An 18,546-nucleotide genomic window follows, 5' to 3' on the forward strand; every position below is an offset into this window, starting at 1 on the left:
TATACCCCCGAATATATTATAGGATATGTTTATCAGTAAGATGCAGAAATTTGATCTTCACGTCTATGGGACATATGTTGGCATTCTTCGGCCAATGAAACAATGCACACCTCGCATGAAACATCAAACGTTGGAATGTACAATCATCTCGTTCATGAGACTGCCAGAACAGCGACAGCCCAAGGATCCATGCTTATTGTATAATTCCCTTGCCCATTGAAGACATTGGTAGTGACGGTTTGGATTTGCACGTTGTCAGGCGTGTCGCCGTGGTACTTGGGCCCGGCAAGCATCTCCAGTCTACCAGTTTTGGTTCCTGGTATACTCACCTTAACATTCTGGTGCTCGTGACCATAATTTGCCAGCTTCAGGTAGTATTGTGAATCTGTCTTCGAAGCCACCCAGTAAACAGGTCCAAATCCTGCCGATGAGTGGACTGGAAGAATGGTATCACCCTTGTTGGATGCGAACATCTTTTGCACAAAATATGAAACCGAAGGTGTGACAGAGTCGGGAGCCGAATCGAAGCCGTACAGGGTGGGCTGTAAGTAAAAAGCGATGTGGTCAGCTATATTCCCAGTATTTATCGAACGTCTTTTGAATAGATAGATATTCTTACCGACCAAGTGACAAAATCAAAGTGCTGCATCAAGGGTGCATAAGCTACCATCTTGACAATATCACTATTGCGCTCCATTCCGATCATGTACACAGCCTCACTGCAGCTGCCCTGCATGTAAGGCCAGAATACTCCTTTCTCTTTTGTGGTATTGCGACATCCGAACTCACCAATCATCACTGATTGATTCCGCGGCTGGTTATCAAACTGATTGAACAACTTGACAAAGTCGTCTGGTTTACGATACAGATGCAGATCGATGATGACATCCTTTGGAAGCGGAGATGGCAAACACGCATAGTTTCCATGGGAGGCAACAAATGTGATGTGTGGGTATTTGTCGTGGATGGCCTTGTATATTTGATTGAAACGATCCGGATAGGTGTCACAGCCACGGGTCAGGTCATCTTCGTTACCAATTTCAATGAGATCAACCTTCCATGGATCTTTCCGACCGTTGCGGGCTCGCAGTTTACCATAATGTGTCGAGGAGTCACCAAAGAGATATTCCATCTCATTCATGATATCTTCGACGAAAGGTTCGAGGTCTGGCCCGGAGAGGATGTCCCCATAGGACTTGCCTGACCACACAGCCAGCAGTGGTGCCATGTTCATGTCTTCACACCACCACAGATACTCATCCAGGCCGAGTGCATCTGTATTGGGGTAAAACCAGTCACTTTCTCTTCCTGGGCGGTCGACCACTGGCCCAATCGTGGTGTTCCACTTCCAGCGAGAATCAACTTCCAACCCTTCGAGGTTGTTCCCACCCGGGAAACGGAGAAATGCTGGGTTGACCTCGTCCAGAAACATTGCAATATGATCTCGTAGCCCATTTTCTCTTCCTTTAAAAGTGGGAGGAAACAGTTGGATTAAGCCAAAGTTCAACGAGCTACCAGCAACTTTCGATCCATCGAATGTCAAATGCCACTCATTGTCCCCTTTTGGTGTATAAGTAGTGTCGAACCTGGTTTTGAATTCCGTGAATTTTGAATCCGTACTGTTGACAGTCAGGTTGTGATCGGCATGTATCGAACCACTATGCGACCCAACAAGCTGCAAGTTGATGGTTCCCGAGTAGTTACCCATCATCCAGAATGAACAGTTGTATGTGGCACCCGTGACTGGAATTCCGTTGTACCCTGTATTGGCAAAGCCAACATAGTCTTTTACCCCATCTGGTACTTCGACATTCAGCGAGGATGTAATTGCTTTGCTGACAGGTTTTGAATTATCCTGGAAGATTGTCACATCTCCCACCGGGGCGTAGGCAGTCAGACCAAGACTAGTTCCTTGAAATCCATTGTTCTGTAGCAATTGTCCGTGAATCCCACCATCGCCTTGAAATAGTCAGTCATGCTCGCAATCATCTGGGCAGCAAATGTAAGTCCCTTACCAGAGTGGTCCATTTCCTAACAATATTAAAGCTTAGTACCATAGTGACTTGCGCATAGAGCTAGTATTCTGCTCACCTCGAACATGACTCCATATAGAAGCGGACTTGACTTGTTGCCACCCTCGCTTGCGACTGTCAGCCTGAGCGGAACAGTCGAACTATTCCCTTTAGCCAACGCGCCTGCTAAACATGTCGCCAGAGCAATAGATGACGCGAGACCGGCGCCTGACACTGGTTTAGGTTTCATGACGAGTTAGAACATATAGGAAGAAGTATAACAAATAGTTGCAGAGGAGCGAAAAGAATTGATAAAAAGCTATACTTTAGAAGGCTAAGGTTTTCGAAGAGGCGATCCCCCTGGTCTTGGACAGAGTGATTGGCATGACTATGAGGTATGATTCGTTCGTGTTGGACCTGGCCTGACAGGTGTTCTCCACAGAGGCATCATGGACCCTGAATGGACACCGCATACGAATCATCACGTCTAAAAGGAGTCATAAAAGCTTGGATCTACTGACATGGCGACATGTAGGGGGGCGAGGGTCTAATCACGACAAGCACCTTTTGGATATTTTCGTTGGATAATGCTGTTGAATTTCTTGTGCACCTCGATTTGCTTTATTCTTGCGCCATTATGAATTGGTGTGTATTGAGTACTAAGGGTTGAGAGAAGTCATGACGTCGGATATTTCTAAGGTCGGATCGGGACGTCAGGATACTGGTTTATAACTAGTCACATCGTAGTTGAAGTCAACCCTTTGGGCATCCGTTATTTAGATAGCTAAAAGGATATTAATATCGAAATTCAGCCGATGGTCCACGAAGCTATACTGCTGTACAATGCACGGTATTATGTTGGCAAGTGTAGGTACTGTACAAAGTGACAAAATGCATCCGAATCCCGCCTGAAGATTCAGGCGACAACATTTCTTCTTTTGTAGAGACATGCACCAATTGATCCCTCCTACTTTCCAGTCCTCTCACTTCTGATAACAATTAAAAAGGATGACCAAAGAAAAGGCTGAAATAAGAAACTGTCTAAAAAGAAAGGCGGTGTCTGATCTGCCACCCCACATGTCATACATAAATGCTTCCCAATCGGGATTAGCTTTCTCTCTCTATCTATCTTACTTGACTTTCCATCAATATCCCTATCCAGCTTTGACCCTCAGAGTGGTAAAATGAAGTACATTGTAGTATCTGGAGGTGAGTTCAACAGTGATCTACCAGACCCTTGAAAAGTGGCTCTGCCGTTAGCCTGTGGAGAAAAGCGGGGCAGTCTCCATATTTCACATTTAGCCTGAGGTATAAGAGCCCTGAAGATGTAAGAGACTGATATTTCTAGGTGTCATCTCTGGAGCAGGGAAGGGCATCGTCGCTTCGAGCGCAGGCCTACTGCTGCAAAGCAAGGGGCTTATCGTCACCACTATCAAGATAGACCCCTACATCAACATCGATTCAGGAACTATGGGCCCACTTCAGCAAGTCTCACCGATTTAATGCAGCTTCTGTAGGTCCACGTACTAACTGACCTAGCCATGGAGAGATCTATGTTACGGATGATGGTGGTGAGATAAATCTTGACCTTGGCAACTTCGAGCGTTACCTTTCAACTACTCTGAAGCGTTGTCATAACATCACGACTGGGAAGATCTATCTAGACATCATCTCTAGGGAACGGGCCGGTGATTACTTAGGCAAAACTGTTCAGGTGGTGCCTCATGTCACCAACTCCATCCAGGAATACATCGAACGGACAGCGAAGATACCCGTGGACGAGTCCCAAGCTGAGCCCGATGTCTGCATTATTGAGCTAGGTGGTACTGTGGGCGATATCGAGAGTTCGCCCTTCATCTACGCTCTCGCTCAGCTTCGAAAGAGAGTCGGCAAAAAAAATCTCGTTCAAATCCACGTAGCTTATGTCCCTGTCGTGCCGTAAGCTCTTCTTGTTTTCAAGCGAGAAAATATCGCTGTAAGCTAATATCAGGCTAGACCGGGAGCTTCTGGTGAGCAAAAGACAAAGCCGACTCAGAGATCCATTTCCGACGTTCGGAGCGCTGGGTTGAGTCCACTTCTAGTATGCTATCACTCTTCGTCTATACATATGTATCACGCATTCTAAACTAATTATGTATTAAAGGTTGCCTGCCGCTGCGAGGTACCATTGGATCCAGCCACCGTCCAGAAAATCGCCAATATGTGCTCAATGGAACCAGAGCAGGTCATTTCCGTACACGACGGATCGACTACATATCATGTACCCCTTCTCCTCGAGAAACAGAATCTGCTCGGTATCCTCTGCGAGTATCTCGAACTTCCACTTGATCGAACCCCAACCCAGCGTATGGAACAAGGCAAGCGCATATGGAATGACTGGGTCTATCTTGTTCGAAGTCAAGATACTATCACCGACACAATCTTAATCGCCCTTGTGGGGAAATACACCTCTAATAAAGATGCCTACCTCAGTGTGTCCAAGTCGATCGAACACGCAGCCATGTACTGCCACAAGAAAGTCAAAATTATATTAATCGACGCCGCACATCTCGAGGATGAGACCTATCAGAACTCCGCAGTCAAGTATCACAAAGCCTGGCATGATCTCTGTAGCGTCAAGGGTATTATCGTGCCTGGCGGCTTCGGTACTCGCGCCACCGGCGGGATGATCAAAGCAATCACATGGGCAAGGATTAATGAGAAGCCTTTTCTGGGCATATGCCTTGGCATGCAGCTCATAGTGGTTGAATATGCCCGCCATGTTATGGGTATCCCGGATGCTGGGAGCCAAGAGCTCCACCCAGAATCCAAGAACCATGTAATCATCCACATGCCTGAACGCAATCAAGAGAATGGCCGTGACACCATGCATCTGGGCAAGCATTCATGTATCTTCAAGGAGGGTACGGAGTGGTCAAAGCTGCGATCGCTGTATGGCTCCACGGTTTCCCAGATTGAGGAGCGGTATCGAAACCAGTACGAAATTAACCCGGAAATGGTTGAGGAGCTTGAGAAGGCCGGTCTTGCCGTTGTTGGCAAAGATACTACCGGTAAGCGTATCGAGATTGTTGAGCTGCGTGATCATCCCTTTTTTGTCGGTGTGCAATTCCATCCCGAATATATGAGCCGTGTGTTACGGCCCAGCAAGGTCTTTCTCGGGTTCTTTGCTGCTGCTGCTAAGTGCTTAGAGAGGATCCCCATTGCATTGCAACAGGGCCGGCGAAGCCTTGCGGAAGGATATTAATAAGCTACGAGCAACGGGGCCTTAGAAGCTTTGGAGCTCCTAGGGTCCTCTCATCGGTTAGTCTCGTTAATTTGATCATTTGGCGCCATTCTAAGGTTGCATTGCCCAGGTGGTAGTTTGGAATTAGATAATTCGATTAATGTCAGGCAAATTCATCCAAGTTCAAAGGTTTGGATGAAGGGTTACAAAATCAAATCAATACAGTCATTAGCGAAATCTGCTTCCTCCCTGACAACTGCTTTTCTTCTCTCAAGCCCCACTGCCAAGGCACCAGTGCGTGAAATTTTTTGACGTACGCCACTGCATATGTACCTTTCACCCAGGTAGCCCACAATGAACACTTGCCTCCTGCAGCCCGCTGGGCTTTTGCGACCAGCGACGTAGTCTATTCTGTCTACTGTACCATATTTATTGTTCGGAATATAGTGTTTACGACATTAATATCTGCTACTAGTTTTAGGGTTCTTCCCTATATTAACCCCCGCTAATAGCTTGGATCCTCTCTTTACTGGACAAGATTGAAAATATGTCTTGCTCCGCTAAGGCTTCATATAAATAGAGGAATGATCGGGCCTCCTGTGGCGTGAACAGTACGAGTCATTCGTTAATGATCGAGGTGATATGCAGCTAGTCATCCTCGCAGTCTGATAACTCGTGTTCGTGCCTGGTTGGCTGAACGTTCCCTAGAACGCACTTTGAGAGCGCTTAGGTGCTGCGCCCCTTTGGCCCGGATGCTAGTGGATAATTGCGAGACTTTGCGCTCGCATTTGAGTCTTCTTACTGGGGTCCTCATTTACCTTGGGTAGTTTTCACCCGACGACTGCTACAATATCGAAGTCTTTTTGCCTGGAATTTCTCTTGAAGAACTGCGCCGACTGTGCTGCCAAAAATGTCGCTGAAATGTTTGAGCCGCGATTCCTACCGGGTGGGATGGATATGCCCTTTAGAGGTGGAACAGATCGCGGCAATGGAGATGCTAGATGAGGAGCACCAACCTCTTCCGCAACCCAGCGGGGACACAAACGTTTACAACCTTGGCAGCATCAACAACCATCACGTGGTCATTGCTGGTCTTCCTCGGGCAGGGAACTGCTCCGCAGCCACTGTCGTCACTCAAATGAGGATGACTTTCCCAAATCTCAAATATGCCTTGTTGGTTGGGATTGGGGGCGGCGTCCCGACAAAGACTGACTGGGGAATGATCCGTCTAGGACATGTGGTCGTTAGTGAACCGACAGGTGTCCACTCCGGGGCGATACAGTACGACCATGGGAAGGCGAAGGCGGGTCACTTTGAACGCAAAGGTTTCCTCGAAGCCCCGCCAACGGCCCTTCTTAACGCTGCACGAGAATTGGCTGTCCGGCGCCAGCGGGTGGATGATGATCCAATTTGGGAGAACCTGGGGCGAATCCAAACTAGCCGTCGAAGACTTCGCCGCTTCAAGTTCCCTGGCGCCGTGAATGACCATCTCTACCCGTCCAACTATACACATGGGCAGCAAGGGGTACCGTGTGAAGATAGTGGATGTGACCCGAGGCAGCGTATCGAGCGACCGACAGACGAGGAAGACGACTCGTTTATTGTTGTACACCGAGGCACAATAGCATCAGGGGAGTTGGTGATAAAGGATGCTAAGAAGAGAGACGATTTGGCGCAGGAGCATGGGGTACTATGCTTTGAAATGGAGGCTGCGGGAGCCCTTGCCGATTTCCCATGTATGGTGATTCGAGGCATCTCCGACTATTGCGACTCGCATAAGAACGACCAGTGGCATGGTTACGCAGCGGCAGTAGCGGCCGCTTATGCGCGGCAGTTATTTTTCCATATGTCCATTGAAGAGGTGCAACAGTAAGTTCCTCACAGTCCTAACATGCAGAGACCATGAATACATGTTTAAAGTTTGTTAAAGCATTACTTAGAAATTCGAATTCGAGACAAATAACTTTCGAGCTTCCACTTAACCTGTCCGAGATATCCGAAGTGACCCGGTTCGTTGCACGAGAAGATAAGCTTAAGAGAATGAAAGAGATCTTCGACACAACTATTGGACGCCGTACTGCCGTGGTGCATGGATTGGGTGGTATTGGCAAGACGCAGCTAGCTATCGCATATATTAAACGAAATCGGTCTCATTACTCGGCGACAATATGGCTGAATGCGAGAGATGAAACAACATTAAAGCAAAGCTTTGCTCGCACAGCTGAGTGGATTCTACGCCACCACCCGTCTCTCACATACATTGCAGGTGCTTTGGAGAGCCGAGACTTGGACGAGACGGTAAAAGCGGTCAAACGATGGTTGGACGACCGGATGAATGATCGCTGGTTGATCGTCTATGATAACTATGATAATCCCCTATTGGGCAACCAGGCAGGGAAAGGCATAATCTATACTTCCTCTGTCGAGGCAAGTACATATAGCGATGACGATAAAGATCTTGCAAAGGCTTATGATCTTCGGAAATTCCTACCCGAGACCGACCATGGTGCCATCATTGTGACCACGCGGTCCTCTATGATAAAGCTAGGCCAGACTATTCATTTACGCAAGCTAGAGGATATCAATGATAGCCTTGAGGTCCTGGCTTCCGTCTCTGGCCGTGAAAATTTAAGACAAGGTGAGCAAGGACGATATGATCCAATATCATGTACTAATAGGAAGCAGACCCTACAGCTACTGATCTTGCGAGGCAGCTTGATGGACTTCCTCTGGCTCTCGCGACAGCTGGCGCATACCTAGAGCAAGTTTCGATTAGCTGCACCGAGTATCTCCAGCTGTACCGAGAATCATGGCAGCAATTACACGAAGAGACGCCGCAGCTGGCGGCATACGATCAAACGCTGTACTCAACATGGAATCTCTCATATCGATATATTCAGGAGCAGAGCCCAATTGCAGCTATGCTTCTCCGACAATGGGCGTATTTTGCTAGTGAAGACTTGTGGTATGAGCTGCTGGAGAATAGTGGCCCGGAAAAGCCGGAATGGCTGAGCGCACTGACAAAGAACAAGCTCATATTTCACGCAAGCTTACGACTTTTGTGCAGTCACGGGCTCGTTGAAGCTGATCCGGCTACCATATTACAGAGAGTGGAATCACGAGGCTATAGCGTACATGGCTGCGTTCATTCGTGGATGATTTATGTGCTGAATCAGGGGCTTGAAAATAGTATGGCCTGGATATCAGTCAAATGTGTAGCGGCGCGTGTGCCTGGGAATGACGAACAGGAATTCTGGCTTTTACAACGGCGGCTTATTGCACATGCAGACAGATGTTTGGAGACAATAAAATATATAGAAATTAATGGTGAGGCTGCGGGGGCTCTGCATTCTTTGGGTTTTCTCTACGCACATCAAGGGCGGCTCCAGGAGGCTGAGGCGATGTACGAACGAGCGCTTGAAGGCTACGAGAAGGCGTGGGGACGAGAACATACGTCGACGCTAGCTACCGTCAACAACCTCGGTCTTCTCTACGTAGATCAAGGGCGGCTCCAAGAAGCAGAGACAATGTACGAACGAGCGCTCGAAGGCTACGAGAAGGCGTGGGGACGAGAACATACGTCGACGCTAGCTACCGTCAACAACCTCGGCAACCTCTACGCAGATCAAGGGCGACTGCAGGAGGCTGAGGCGATGTACGAACGAGCGCTAGAAGGCTACGAGAAGGCGTGGGGACAAGAACACACGTCGACGCTGGATACCGTCAACAACCTCGGTCTTCTCTACGTAGATCAAGGGCGGCTCCAGGAGGCTGAGGCGATGTACGAACGAGCGCTTGAAGGCTACGAGACGGCGTGGGGACGAGAACACACGTCGACGCTGGATACCGTCAACAACCTCGGCAACCTCTATAAGAATCAAGGGCGGCTCCAAGAAGCAGAGACAATGTACGAACGAGCGCTAGAAGGCTACGAGAAGGCGTGGGGACGAGAACATACGTCGACGCTAGCTACCGTCAACAACCTCGGTCTTCTCTACGTAGATCAAGGGCGGCTCCAAGAAGCAGAGACAATGTACGAACGAGCGCTAGAAGGTAAGGAGAAGGCGTGGGGACGAGAACATACGTCGACGCTGGATACCGTCAACAACCTCGGCAACCTCTATAAGAATCAAGGGCGGCTCCAGGAGGCTGAGGCGATGTACGAACGAGCGCTTGAAGGCTACGAGAAGGCGTGGGGACAAGAACATACGTCGACGCTGGATACCGTCAACAACCTCGGCAACCTCTACGCAGATCAAGGGCGACTGCAGGAGGCTGAGGCGATGTACGAACGAGCGCTTGAAGGCTACGAGAAGGCGTGGGGACGAGAACATACGTCGACGCTAGCTACCGTCAACAACCTCGGTCTTCTCTACGTAGATCAAGGGCGGCTCCAAGAAGCAGAGACAATGTACGAACGAGCGCTAGAAGGCTACGAGAAGGCGTGGGGACGAGAACATACGTCGACGCTAGCTACCGTCAACAACCTCGGTCTTCTCTACGTAGATCAAGGGCGGCTCCAAGAAGCAGAGACAATGTACGAACGAGCGCTAGAAGGCTACGAGAAGGCGTGGGGACGAGAACATACGTCGACGCTAGCTACCGTCAACAACCTCGGTCTTCTCTACGTAGATCAAGGGCGGCTCCAAGAAGCAGAGACAATGTACGAACGAGCGCTAGAAGGCTACGAGAAGGCGTGGGGACAAGAACATACGTCGACGCTGGATACCGTCAACAACCTCGGCAACCTCTATAAGAATCAAGGGCGGCTCCAGGAGGCTGAGGCGATGTACGAACGAGCGCTTGAAGGCTACGAGAAGGCGTGGGGACAAGAACATATGTCGACGCTGGATACCGTCAACAACCTCGGCAACCTCTACGCAGATCAAGGGCGACTGCAGGAGGCTGAGGCGATGTACGAACGAGCGCTTGAAGGCTACGAGGCCGCTTTTGGGGCGACCTCAACTTTTACCTATATCCCTGCCTTGAGCACTCTGGAGAACTTTGGCCTTCTATGCGAGAGGAACGGGCAGATTGATACTGCTCTGCTGTATTATCAACGGGCACTGGTGGGCACTGAGGCTGTTTGGGGTCAGTATGGCGAACGGTATTTTCGGCTTTCCACCAAATTATCTTCTTTCGAGCGTGACACACTCGAGGTTGTTGAAAGAGAAGAGCCTGTTCAAATGAAAACCAACCGGAGGGTAAAATGGAAGAAACTGGGAGCCAAGCTCTCCGGTATGTATAAGCCAAAATAAGCCATGCAACGAATCAAGAAAGGCCCCCCACCTAGTTTTTAGTGTTTCTTATTATATACACATGGCTTATCACCATGATGCCAAATTGGAGTAGCACAGCTAGAGATGCTGATTTACTCTCCGCGGGATTCTGGGACGTATCATGCACCTTTTTTTTTGGCCGAAGCAGCCATCTATTTCGACTTGACTCGATGGAATCTTGTAGGACGTCTGGGTGTCTGTTCGTACATCGTCATAACGTGTTTAGTATTGTTCCAAAATTAAAGGTCATTTAGTTATAAATGACGTGGAGTAAATTTATCTACTATCTTGGCAGTGCGGCTCTCATTAAAACTTTCGGCAGTGTATGAAGCAGATTTCGCTAATGACTGTACCACTATGTTGAGTAACTAGTGTAGCCCATGTACTCATCTACCTGGGAATTAAAAGTGAACAAGATCTTTCATCATCTATACCTAGGTCGCTATGCAATGTTTTATGTTTGTTTTATGTTGCAAGGTTAGGGCCCCTAAATTTATATGGTCCAGCCAATCCAAGTCAATGATCTCCACAACCCGCATTGCGAGTAAATCTGCTTACCACAACATGCCAACTTGGGAAATTTTCCGTCAGCAAGAGCACCAGTAGCTCATTTGGTAGAGCGTGCGATTGCAATATTAGCATTCATCGCAAGGTAGCGCGTTCGATCCGCGCCTGGGGCTTTCATTTCCCTTTAGTTTTTTGCTTTTTTCCCCCCTAGAATACAACTCTCCTCGTAAGTCATCCCAAAACTGCATGCACCAAACAAAGCTTAGCTCTCCATCAAATTGAGGCTATTCCCAGTCACCCTACTGCCCTCTGTGGGAGTGAAGGATCTCCTATTGGCTGGTTGCATCTGTGGCTGCATCTATCACTTCGGTGGAGTTGGGATCTCTACTTGTCTTTGTAGGGGAAAGCAGAAGCAAGTTCTACCGAGTAGAGCAATAGCATTATGTGATCGATGTATTTGAGAACCCGAACCGATCTAGGGGGGCAGTCCTTCCACAGTCATGTCGTCAATTTAATTCATGCAAAGAGAAAGCCCGGAACGGAAGTTGTAGAAATCGAGAAGCAAGGGAAAGGGCAACAAACACAATCAGAACCGAAATCCGAACCGGGATGGAGACGAACGTAAATGCATTCGTGAAGTCCACGGCAAAACTCAACAAGGTAGACCATCAGGACTGACACCGAGAATGAAAACGAAAAAGAAAAGTGGGTGTATAATGCATATAGTGGATAATGATAATGTGTACAAAGAATGGGAGATGAATAGGTAAAAAGAAGGTCAAATCAAAACCAAGACAAAACAAAAGTCTTGACCTGAATGACATCCCCAAATTGGGCCGCAGAAGGTGGTGATCCAGGGTAGGAAGAAAAGAAAGAAGCCTGGATTTGTATCACACTGCGTTGCAAGGCCAAGACAAGCGGCTTAGTTGGTAGCTCGCTTCCAGAACTTCCAGCCCTCTCTCTTCTCCTCGACCCCGACACCAACAAGACGCTCAATGCCTTCAGGGCCCTCGGCATTTTCGAACTTCTGTTGATCGATCTCCTCACCGCCCTCTTCGTCCGAGCCATTACGCAGGACGGCTGGGTAGAGAACACCAACACCGTCACCGCCGAGGGTAACCTCGTACGTGGTGAAACCCTCCTCATCGAACTTCTGTTCGAGGTCCTGCTTGATTTCGGCCTTCGCGTTAGGCCGGAGGAGGGTAATCGCACATCCGCCACCGCCTGCACCGGTCAGCTTTGTCCAACCGATGTCGGCGTAATCGACAAGTTCACGAATGCGTTCGAGGCGGGGGTGAGAGACGCCTAGGGAGACAAGGAAGCCGTGGTTGATACGGATTAAGGTTCCAAAGTGGGCGAGGGTAGCCTCAGAGATGCCCTCGAAACTAGGGTCCTCGATCAAACGTTGTGCAGAGCATGTCACATGATCGATACCGTTAAGTATGGACTCCGTCACGATGGGATGGGCATTTCTTAGAGCCCCGACTTTATCAACTTCTGTCTTTGTGGAACGCGCTTGTTGAGTGTTGACAAGTAGGAGGGGAAGTTCGGGGAAGGTGGGCACCGAGACGACTGTTGGAGGCTTCGAGTAATCGTCGCGACGGAAAATCACAGCCTTGCCGCCTGCGGCCACTGTGTTATCCACGCCGCTAGGATTACCATGGATACATAGCTCTCCAACGAATGCCCAGCGGTTGATACGCTCAATCTGTGTCTCTGCCTCCTCCGGCGGCTGATCGGGGTGGGGCCCGGCGAGTGTACGAATTTGAAGAAGTAGCGCAGAACTAATACAGACGCAGACACTAGCACTACTACCTAGGCCAGCTCCGGTGGGGATGGTAGATCGAAGGGTGTAGATAGCGCCTGGGCTTTGCGGAGAGCCTAGAGAGAGGAAGAGGTAGAGGAAGGAGGATGCGGAGCGGATGTGGATGTTGCGCTGCTCCTCTGGGAGGCCCTTGGAGACGCCCTGGAGGTGTGGTTCGATTGCATCGACAAGTTCGGGGTCGAGTTCGGTGACAAGGCTGTAGTAAAACTTCTTTTTTGAAGGCTCGTGGAACTTGTCCCAGGGTAGGGTGTCAATATCCCAAGTGTGACTAAGACCCAAATCCCGGAAGTTCAACGTTATCGTACGCTGTGATTTAGAGAGGGTGGTGACGAGAAGGTAGGAGCGAAGAGAGATGGCCGCAGCCATGGCAGCCTTGCCGTGAACCACAGCATGCTCGCCAAACACGATAACCTTGCCCGGCGCGGATACCATAAAGGTGGGCGCCATGGGCGAAGAGGCCTTGCGGGTCATTATCGGCCGCTTGGGTTCCCTGGCAATCGTTTCGTGTGTTTCTGAGGCGGAGGAGACGGAGGCGCTGTCGGAATCGTCCAGGACACAGTGTCCGTTCACACCCTTGGGGTGAATAGGGAGGACTTTGACCGTGCTTTCAGGATGAAAGTCGACTGTACGACGTGAAACGGGATTTGTACCCATACCGTTCAATGGGCGGGTGGCATTCTCGGTCATGACAGGCTTGGAATTCGAGGGGCAAAGGGGGTGAAGGTTGAATTAGGAATTAAACAGATACAAATAGACAATAATTCAAGGAATTGAAGAAAGTAAGAAGGTAAAGAATGAATATAATAGCCAAAGAGCCAAATTGCCAAAGCGATAGCCAAGAGACGTGGAGTAAGGTAGAAAGTTGGGGAGAAGTGCTCGAGACTACTGGGTATACCAGGGAACGAGAGGGTGAATCACCCAATCACAGCCACAACAATACCAATTGGTCATTATTCCTTATTAAGGTCAGAAGGTCGTATGTTATACTTCTCTCCTATATCATTTCCTTATATTTCCTTATATCTTTATACAATTCGGGTCTTTTCTTTATCTATCATACAATGATAATCCTAGCAAGTGCAGAGATTTTTGTGGCGTGCAGTAGCGCCCGGATGATCGTCTCTATGCCTTTGTGTATAGGATTTACACTATTTAACCTATCTACAGGTAACGTATGTTGTAGTCAAAAAATAATAGCTACCTAGGTATACCTAGTTAGAATATGTCCATGAGTAACATTGCTATCAAATACATACTTCCACTGATCTAAAAAAAAATCTAGCATGTTCTATGTCCTGTGTTGTATAATTCGCAGTCATCAATTCATCACAAGTTCATCGTCACAGTCATGCTGTTACTGTGCACCAGCAGACACGGGGGTAAGCCGTTCCACAGGACGTCTAGGTCGCTCAGATAAGACGCGCTGTCTTCCGCGCTAAGTGAAGTTCCCTCCACAGGAGACGGCAGAGTTGTGAATATAACAGCAGTATCCCCACTCTGCTGGACCATCAACTCATTCAGAATCAGATGCTGTGCTCGACTAGGGAGATCATTGAAAGACAATGCAACCGACGCTACACCAGGATATCCTGTTGCATGTGTATTGCTGTGGGCACCGGGTGATGTGGGAGACACGGCAGATGGACGACGAGCGTAAATAGAATCTAGCTTGTTTGCAACTCGAGGAGGTGAGTTTTGCGTCGCAAACATGATAGATGGTCCATTACCCTCCTCGGCTTCGGTGATCACTTTGGCTTCGGGGATGGGCGCGGAGCTGAACCGATTGCTAGATGCAGAACGGCTCATGGGGGGGCGTAGACCTAGAGATTTGCTTTTCGGGGAGGCATCGTCGCCAGTCTCAATTATGGATGGGATTAGCTGAGAGGATGGTATTTCCTCTATTTGAGAGCTCGCGCGCACTGGTGTGCTCGGGGAGTCTGCGGTAGGGCTGCAGTCATCGGTCTTGGAGCGTCCAAGGAGCCTTGAAGTGCTGGAAACGGGTATAGCCTCGTTTCGAGCATTGACTATGTCTTCACCACCGTCCTCTGGTTCTGGATCGCTGACATACGCCTCCAGGTCACTGTCTTCGCTCTCATTCGCACTATCGGAGCTGTCGTAATCGACGAACGCATCTAGCAGGCGATGCGTTTGCATACCGAGGTTCACTCCTCCTAAAGCCCGGAAGCTGGAGACAGATCGTCTGCGACGAGTGGACTGTATCAGTTTCCTCAAGCCAGTCACTCTGTTGTGCAGGGGTTTGGCTCCATTGTCTTGGCTCGACGGTCCTTGCCAAGTATATGCCTTATCAAGATGAAGACTGTCACTTGTTCTATCCGAATCCGGTTCTTGATTTAGGGCACGAGCTCGTAAGACGCCTTGCCACCAGTCCTCCCCCTGTAGAGTGGAATCAACCCTTTCTCGGGTAGCAGCTGTAACCGAGACGTCACCATTCACGATAGTTTGATAGGTCTGGATATCACCACATGCAAGCCAGAAAACTAAGACTTCGGCCTCAATCCGTAGTTTGTCGAGGAGAGCCTCAACCCGCCCTCTTTCATCTTCCACATCGGTCTCGTACTCCACAAACACCGCAACTCGGATTTTGTATGTCTTCTTCCACGAAGGAACAGTATTGAGAATACAACCCAGTTGAAGGATCAGAGTGTACGTGTCAAAATTAGTGGTCAGCACGTTTTGCTTGCTTTCACTATCAGCCCCCAGCTCGGCGGACATTTGGATCGGCCACAAATCAATATACTTCTTAGTGTGGCGATCGCGAGGGTCTGGTAGCTCTAAATCCTCGAATCCCTTAGCTACGGCAACATTGATCCGAAGCTTGAACAAGAGATCTTCGAGGATCGTGACATAACTCTGCCCGCTCATAGGCGGGTTTGCCGACCCAGACCCCGTGGAATCCTCGGCTTGCGTGCTCGAGTGGACCGACTGGCGTCTAGCCCTCGAGTCTCTGCGACCATTGTTCAAGGAGAAGGTTTCAACGAGCGAGTGGTCCGATCGGAATTGGTCAATCACAACGATGTTAGGCCTCATGCCTCCTAGTCCGGAATTCAAGACAATATTTCGCATACCCCACTCTGCAGCGGGCGAAACGGAAATGTTGACGAAGGCTTTGATCTTGGAATACTCCACAAATTTCGTCCACGCTGTCTGTTGGCGACGTGCTTCGGGGACAGCTGCTGAAAAGTCATCGGTCACGAGAACATGAGCTAGTACAAACAGAGATCCTTTCTTCAACGAGTTGCAGAAGGAGACCATTTTGTATTGTTTGTCGAGATCGCTGACAAAAAGCAGGATCTGAGGACGCCAGAACTTGACGTGCTCCTGACGCAGGCGAAGCAAGTATTTTCGCACTTGATGATATATCAAACTTTGACTGACGTCGCCCCAAGGCTTAGGAGGCGAGGTATAATGGATCAGCAGAAAGAGAATCACCAGGATGCCTACACATCCCGTAGCGTAAACACCGTCCACAAAAAACATGCTAATCCCACTGACGAGCGTTCCAGCCGCTGCAGTCTGCCAATTGAAGTAGTGGAACGACGGACGAAAGTTGGGTGCAGAGCCAATTTTCAAGAGGAAACACGCGAGATTCATCACGAGGAAAGTCATCAAGTAGGTCATAGTAACAAAAGACGCAATGCGATTGATGTCGAAGAGCATTGTGACCTGTGCGAACAAAAACGTTATGATGATGGCATATACGGGATCGTCGGTTTTCTGCGCGCCTTGGGCAAAGATTCCTATGCCAGGCAAGAGGCTATCTCGCGCAATGGCTTGAAGAAGTTTAGCAGATCCAATCACACCCATCAGGGCGGAAAAGAAACTGGTTGCGAATTCTCCTAGAAGGATCACACTATCAGAGGCATTTACCTACACCCAGTTAGAGCGTGCTTATAGTTTTCCTCTCTTAAAAAAGAACTTACAATTTGTATAACATTCACATTGTTATAGAAAGACTCCCGGGTCACCGAGGCCGCCATCGCAAGGATGACAAGCCCATAGGCGACAAAGGTCAACGCCAAACCCGAGAGTGTACCCTTAGGAATAGCCTTGCTCGGGTTCTTCAAGTCACCGGACATACTTGCACCGCTGGTGGCCAATTAGTGAAATAGAGTTGAAAGTCCGTTGTCAGCAACTTACGCGAAGATGCCACCTGTGGCAGGAAATAGAATGCCAAAGAGGTCCTGGAAGTTCTCTCGTCCTTTTATTTGGCTCCCTGCAGCACCCTTAGTTAGATGAGGTTTGAGATTCCCCATCAAAGTTTTTAAACGAAGTCCTGTGAACTCAACGCCCTGCCGAGGGATTGGGAAAGGCTTCATAAAAACCGCAGATAGAGGTATACTGAAGGTTGCCACGAGTAGTATGACCAAAAGCCCGTTACTTGCCCTCGCAAACATGGAACTTCCTGCCAAGCAAATTCCTGTGCAAAATACCAGTATAATGGTTCCCCATAAGTACTGCCACCAAAAGCCTTCCTCCAGGAAGTTAGCCCAATCCCCAGACTGCACACCAAAGTTCTGGGTAAAACAGTCCACTAAGCCAACAGCGTTCATGCCGGTGTTGAAAACGTAGCCAAGATAGAATACAATGCCGATGGAGCCACCAAATTCGGGGCCCAGAGATCTAGAAATAAGGTAGTATGCACCACCTCCTCGGACCGTTCCGTTGGTTGCAATTGCGGATAGAGACATCGTCGTCACGAGGTTGATTGTGTATGATACAAGTAGCAGCCCTTTGATGTATCAGACGTGGGGTCCTGAATTTGCGAGGATGTATGCTCACCTAATATACCCAATACACCAGCTTGTCCCAATATGAATCCGAACCGAAGGAACATAAGAATACTCAAGACATTTAATGTCGTTGGGACAAAGACACCAGAGAATGTCCCAAGCTTCTTCGGTTCATCTACCGATCGGGATCGATGTTTCTTATCGGCACGGACATCGCGGAGAGGATTCGCAGACAAGTACACATTTTGTGAAGTGGTGTCTCCACCGGTCTCCTGTCCATGATCATGGTCCCTTCCACTGTGCCACCACTGAGAAAGGCCACGGAAGTAATGTACGGGTGAGGAATGGTGTTGGTCATCGGTTGGTTCTGACGAATTCACGGGCTCATACGGACGGGCCCATCGAGTCGGTGGCCAGGGTAGCAGGCGAGTACGTTCGTCGGAAGTAATATGGGCCGAGTCTCCTGGGTCGAGACGTGAAACATCCTCTTGAGCGGTCCGAGTCGCAAAAGTTGGGCGTCGCCGAGACAAGGAGTCGGAGGATTCTCCGACTCGTTTCGCCATATCAGTTGCAAGATTTATGGTATGAACATGGAGGTATAAACAACAAAGCAATTTAGATAACAGAAGCTAATAGTCCCAGCAAGACCATTGAGTCTACAAAGAGACGGCACTAATATCAAATGAACCGAAAAAGAAAAACAAGCTGTTATCAGTAGATGACGTTGATGGGGTGCAAACATTTTCCAGTTTGCATCCCATCAACCCGCACTTGGAGTCGATCGGCCACGGAGTGCTTGGCGCTATGATTAGTGTCTCAAACCCTCATCCAGTTAAACCTTGGCCTTTTCACTCGAATCTTCCCTCCCGAGAAGCTGACCCGCACTGTTATTTCAAGCATCTGGCCTTCTTTACCTGCCCATTCCCTGAGCCTAAACACGGCATCTTGT

At 49.0% G+C, this 18,546-nt stretch overlaps 5 protein-coding genes across 5 annotated transcripts; 2 read left to right on the forward strand and 3 right to left on the reverse strand.

Moving 5' to 3' along the window:
- Nucleotides 1–152: 152 nt before the first annotated feature.
- On the reverse strand, nt 153–2,262 carry N7487_006482 (uncharacterized protein; the record flags this gene model as incomplete). Its single annotated transcript, XM_056874229.1, has 4 exons — nt 153–542; nt 620–1,959; nt 2,016–2,031; nt 2,092–2,262. The coding sequence occupies 4 exons, from the start codon at nt 2,260–2,262 to the stop codon at nt 153–155; spliced, it is 1,917 nt and encodes a 638-aa protein (XP_056731949.1).
- Nucleotides 2,263–3,196: 934 nt separating this feature from the next.
- N7487_006483 (uncharacterized protein) lies at nt 3,197–5,256 on the forward strand (the record flags this gene model as incomplete). Its single annotated transcript, XM_056874230.1, has 5 exons — nt 3,197–3,221; nt 3,361–3,496; nt 3,552–3,950; nt 4,008–4,092; nt 4,156–5,256. The coding sequence occupies 5 exons, from the start codon at nt 3,197–3,199 to the stop codon at nt 5,254–5,256; spliced, it is 1,746 nt and encodes a 581-aa protein (XP_056731950.1).
- Nucleotides 5,257–6,145: 889 nt separating this feature from the next.
- N7487_006484 (Disease resistance protein) lies at nt 6,146–10,493 on the forward strand (the record flags this gene model as incomplete). The annotated part of the gene is made up of 3 exons (XM_056874231.1): nt 6,146–7,104; nt 7,176–7,873; nt 7,921–10,493. 3 exons carry the CDS (start codon nt 6,146–6,148, stop codon nt 10,491–10,493), a joined length of 4,230 nt encoding a protein of 1,409 aa, XP_056731951.1.
- Nucleotides 10,494–11,943: 1,450 nt separating this feature from the next.
- Nucleotides 11,944–13,533, reverse strand: erg12 (mevalonate kinase; the record flags this gene model as incomplete). Its single annotated transcript, XM_056874232.1, has 1 exon — nt 11,944–13,533. One exon carries the CDS (start codon nt 13,531–13,533, stop codon nt 11,944–11,946), a length of 1,590 nt encoding a protein of 529 aa, XP_056731952.1.
- Nucleotides 13,534–14,172: 639 nt separating this feature from the next.
- N7487_006486 (putative cation chloride cotransporter) lies at nt 14,173–18,160 on the reverse strand (the record flags this gene model as incomplete). The annotated part of the gene is made up of 4 exons (XM_056874233.1): nt 14,173–16,734; nt 16,788–16,953; nt 17,005–17,596; nt 17,647–18,160. 4 exons carry the CDS (start codon nt 18,158–18,160, stop codon nt 14,173–14,175), a joined length of 3,834 nt encoding a protein of 1,277 aa, XP_056731953.1.
- Between the last annotated feature and the right edge of the window lie 386 nt (nt 18,161–18,546).

This window comes from Penicillium crustosum, assembly GCF_028827405.1.
Source record: "Penicillium crustosum strain IBT 35664 chromosome Unknown utg000002l_segment0_segment0, whole genome shotgun sequence".
Classification (NCBI taxonomy): Eukaryota; Fungi; Ascomycota; class Eurotiomycetes; order Eurotiales; family Aspergillaceae; genus Penicillium; species Penicillium crustosum.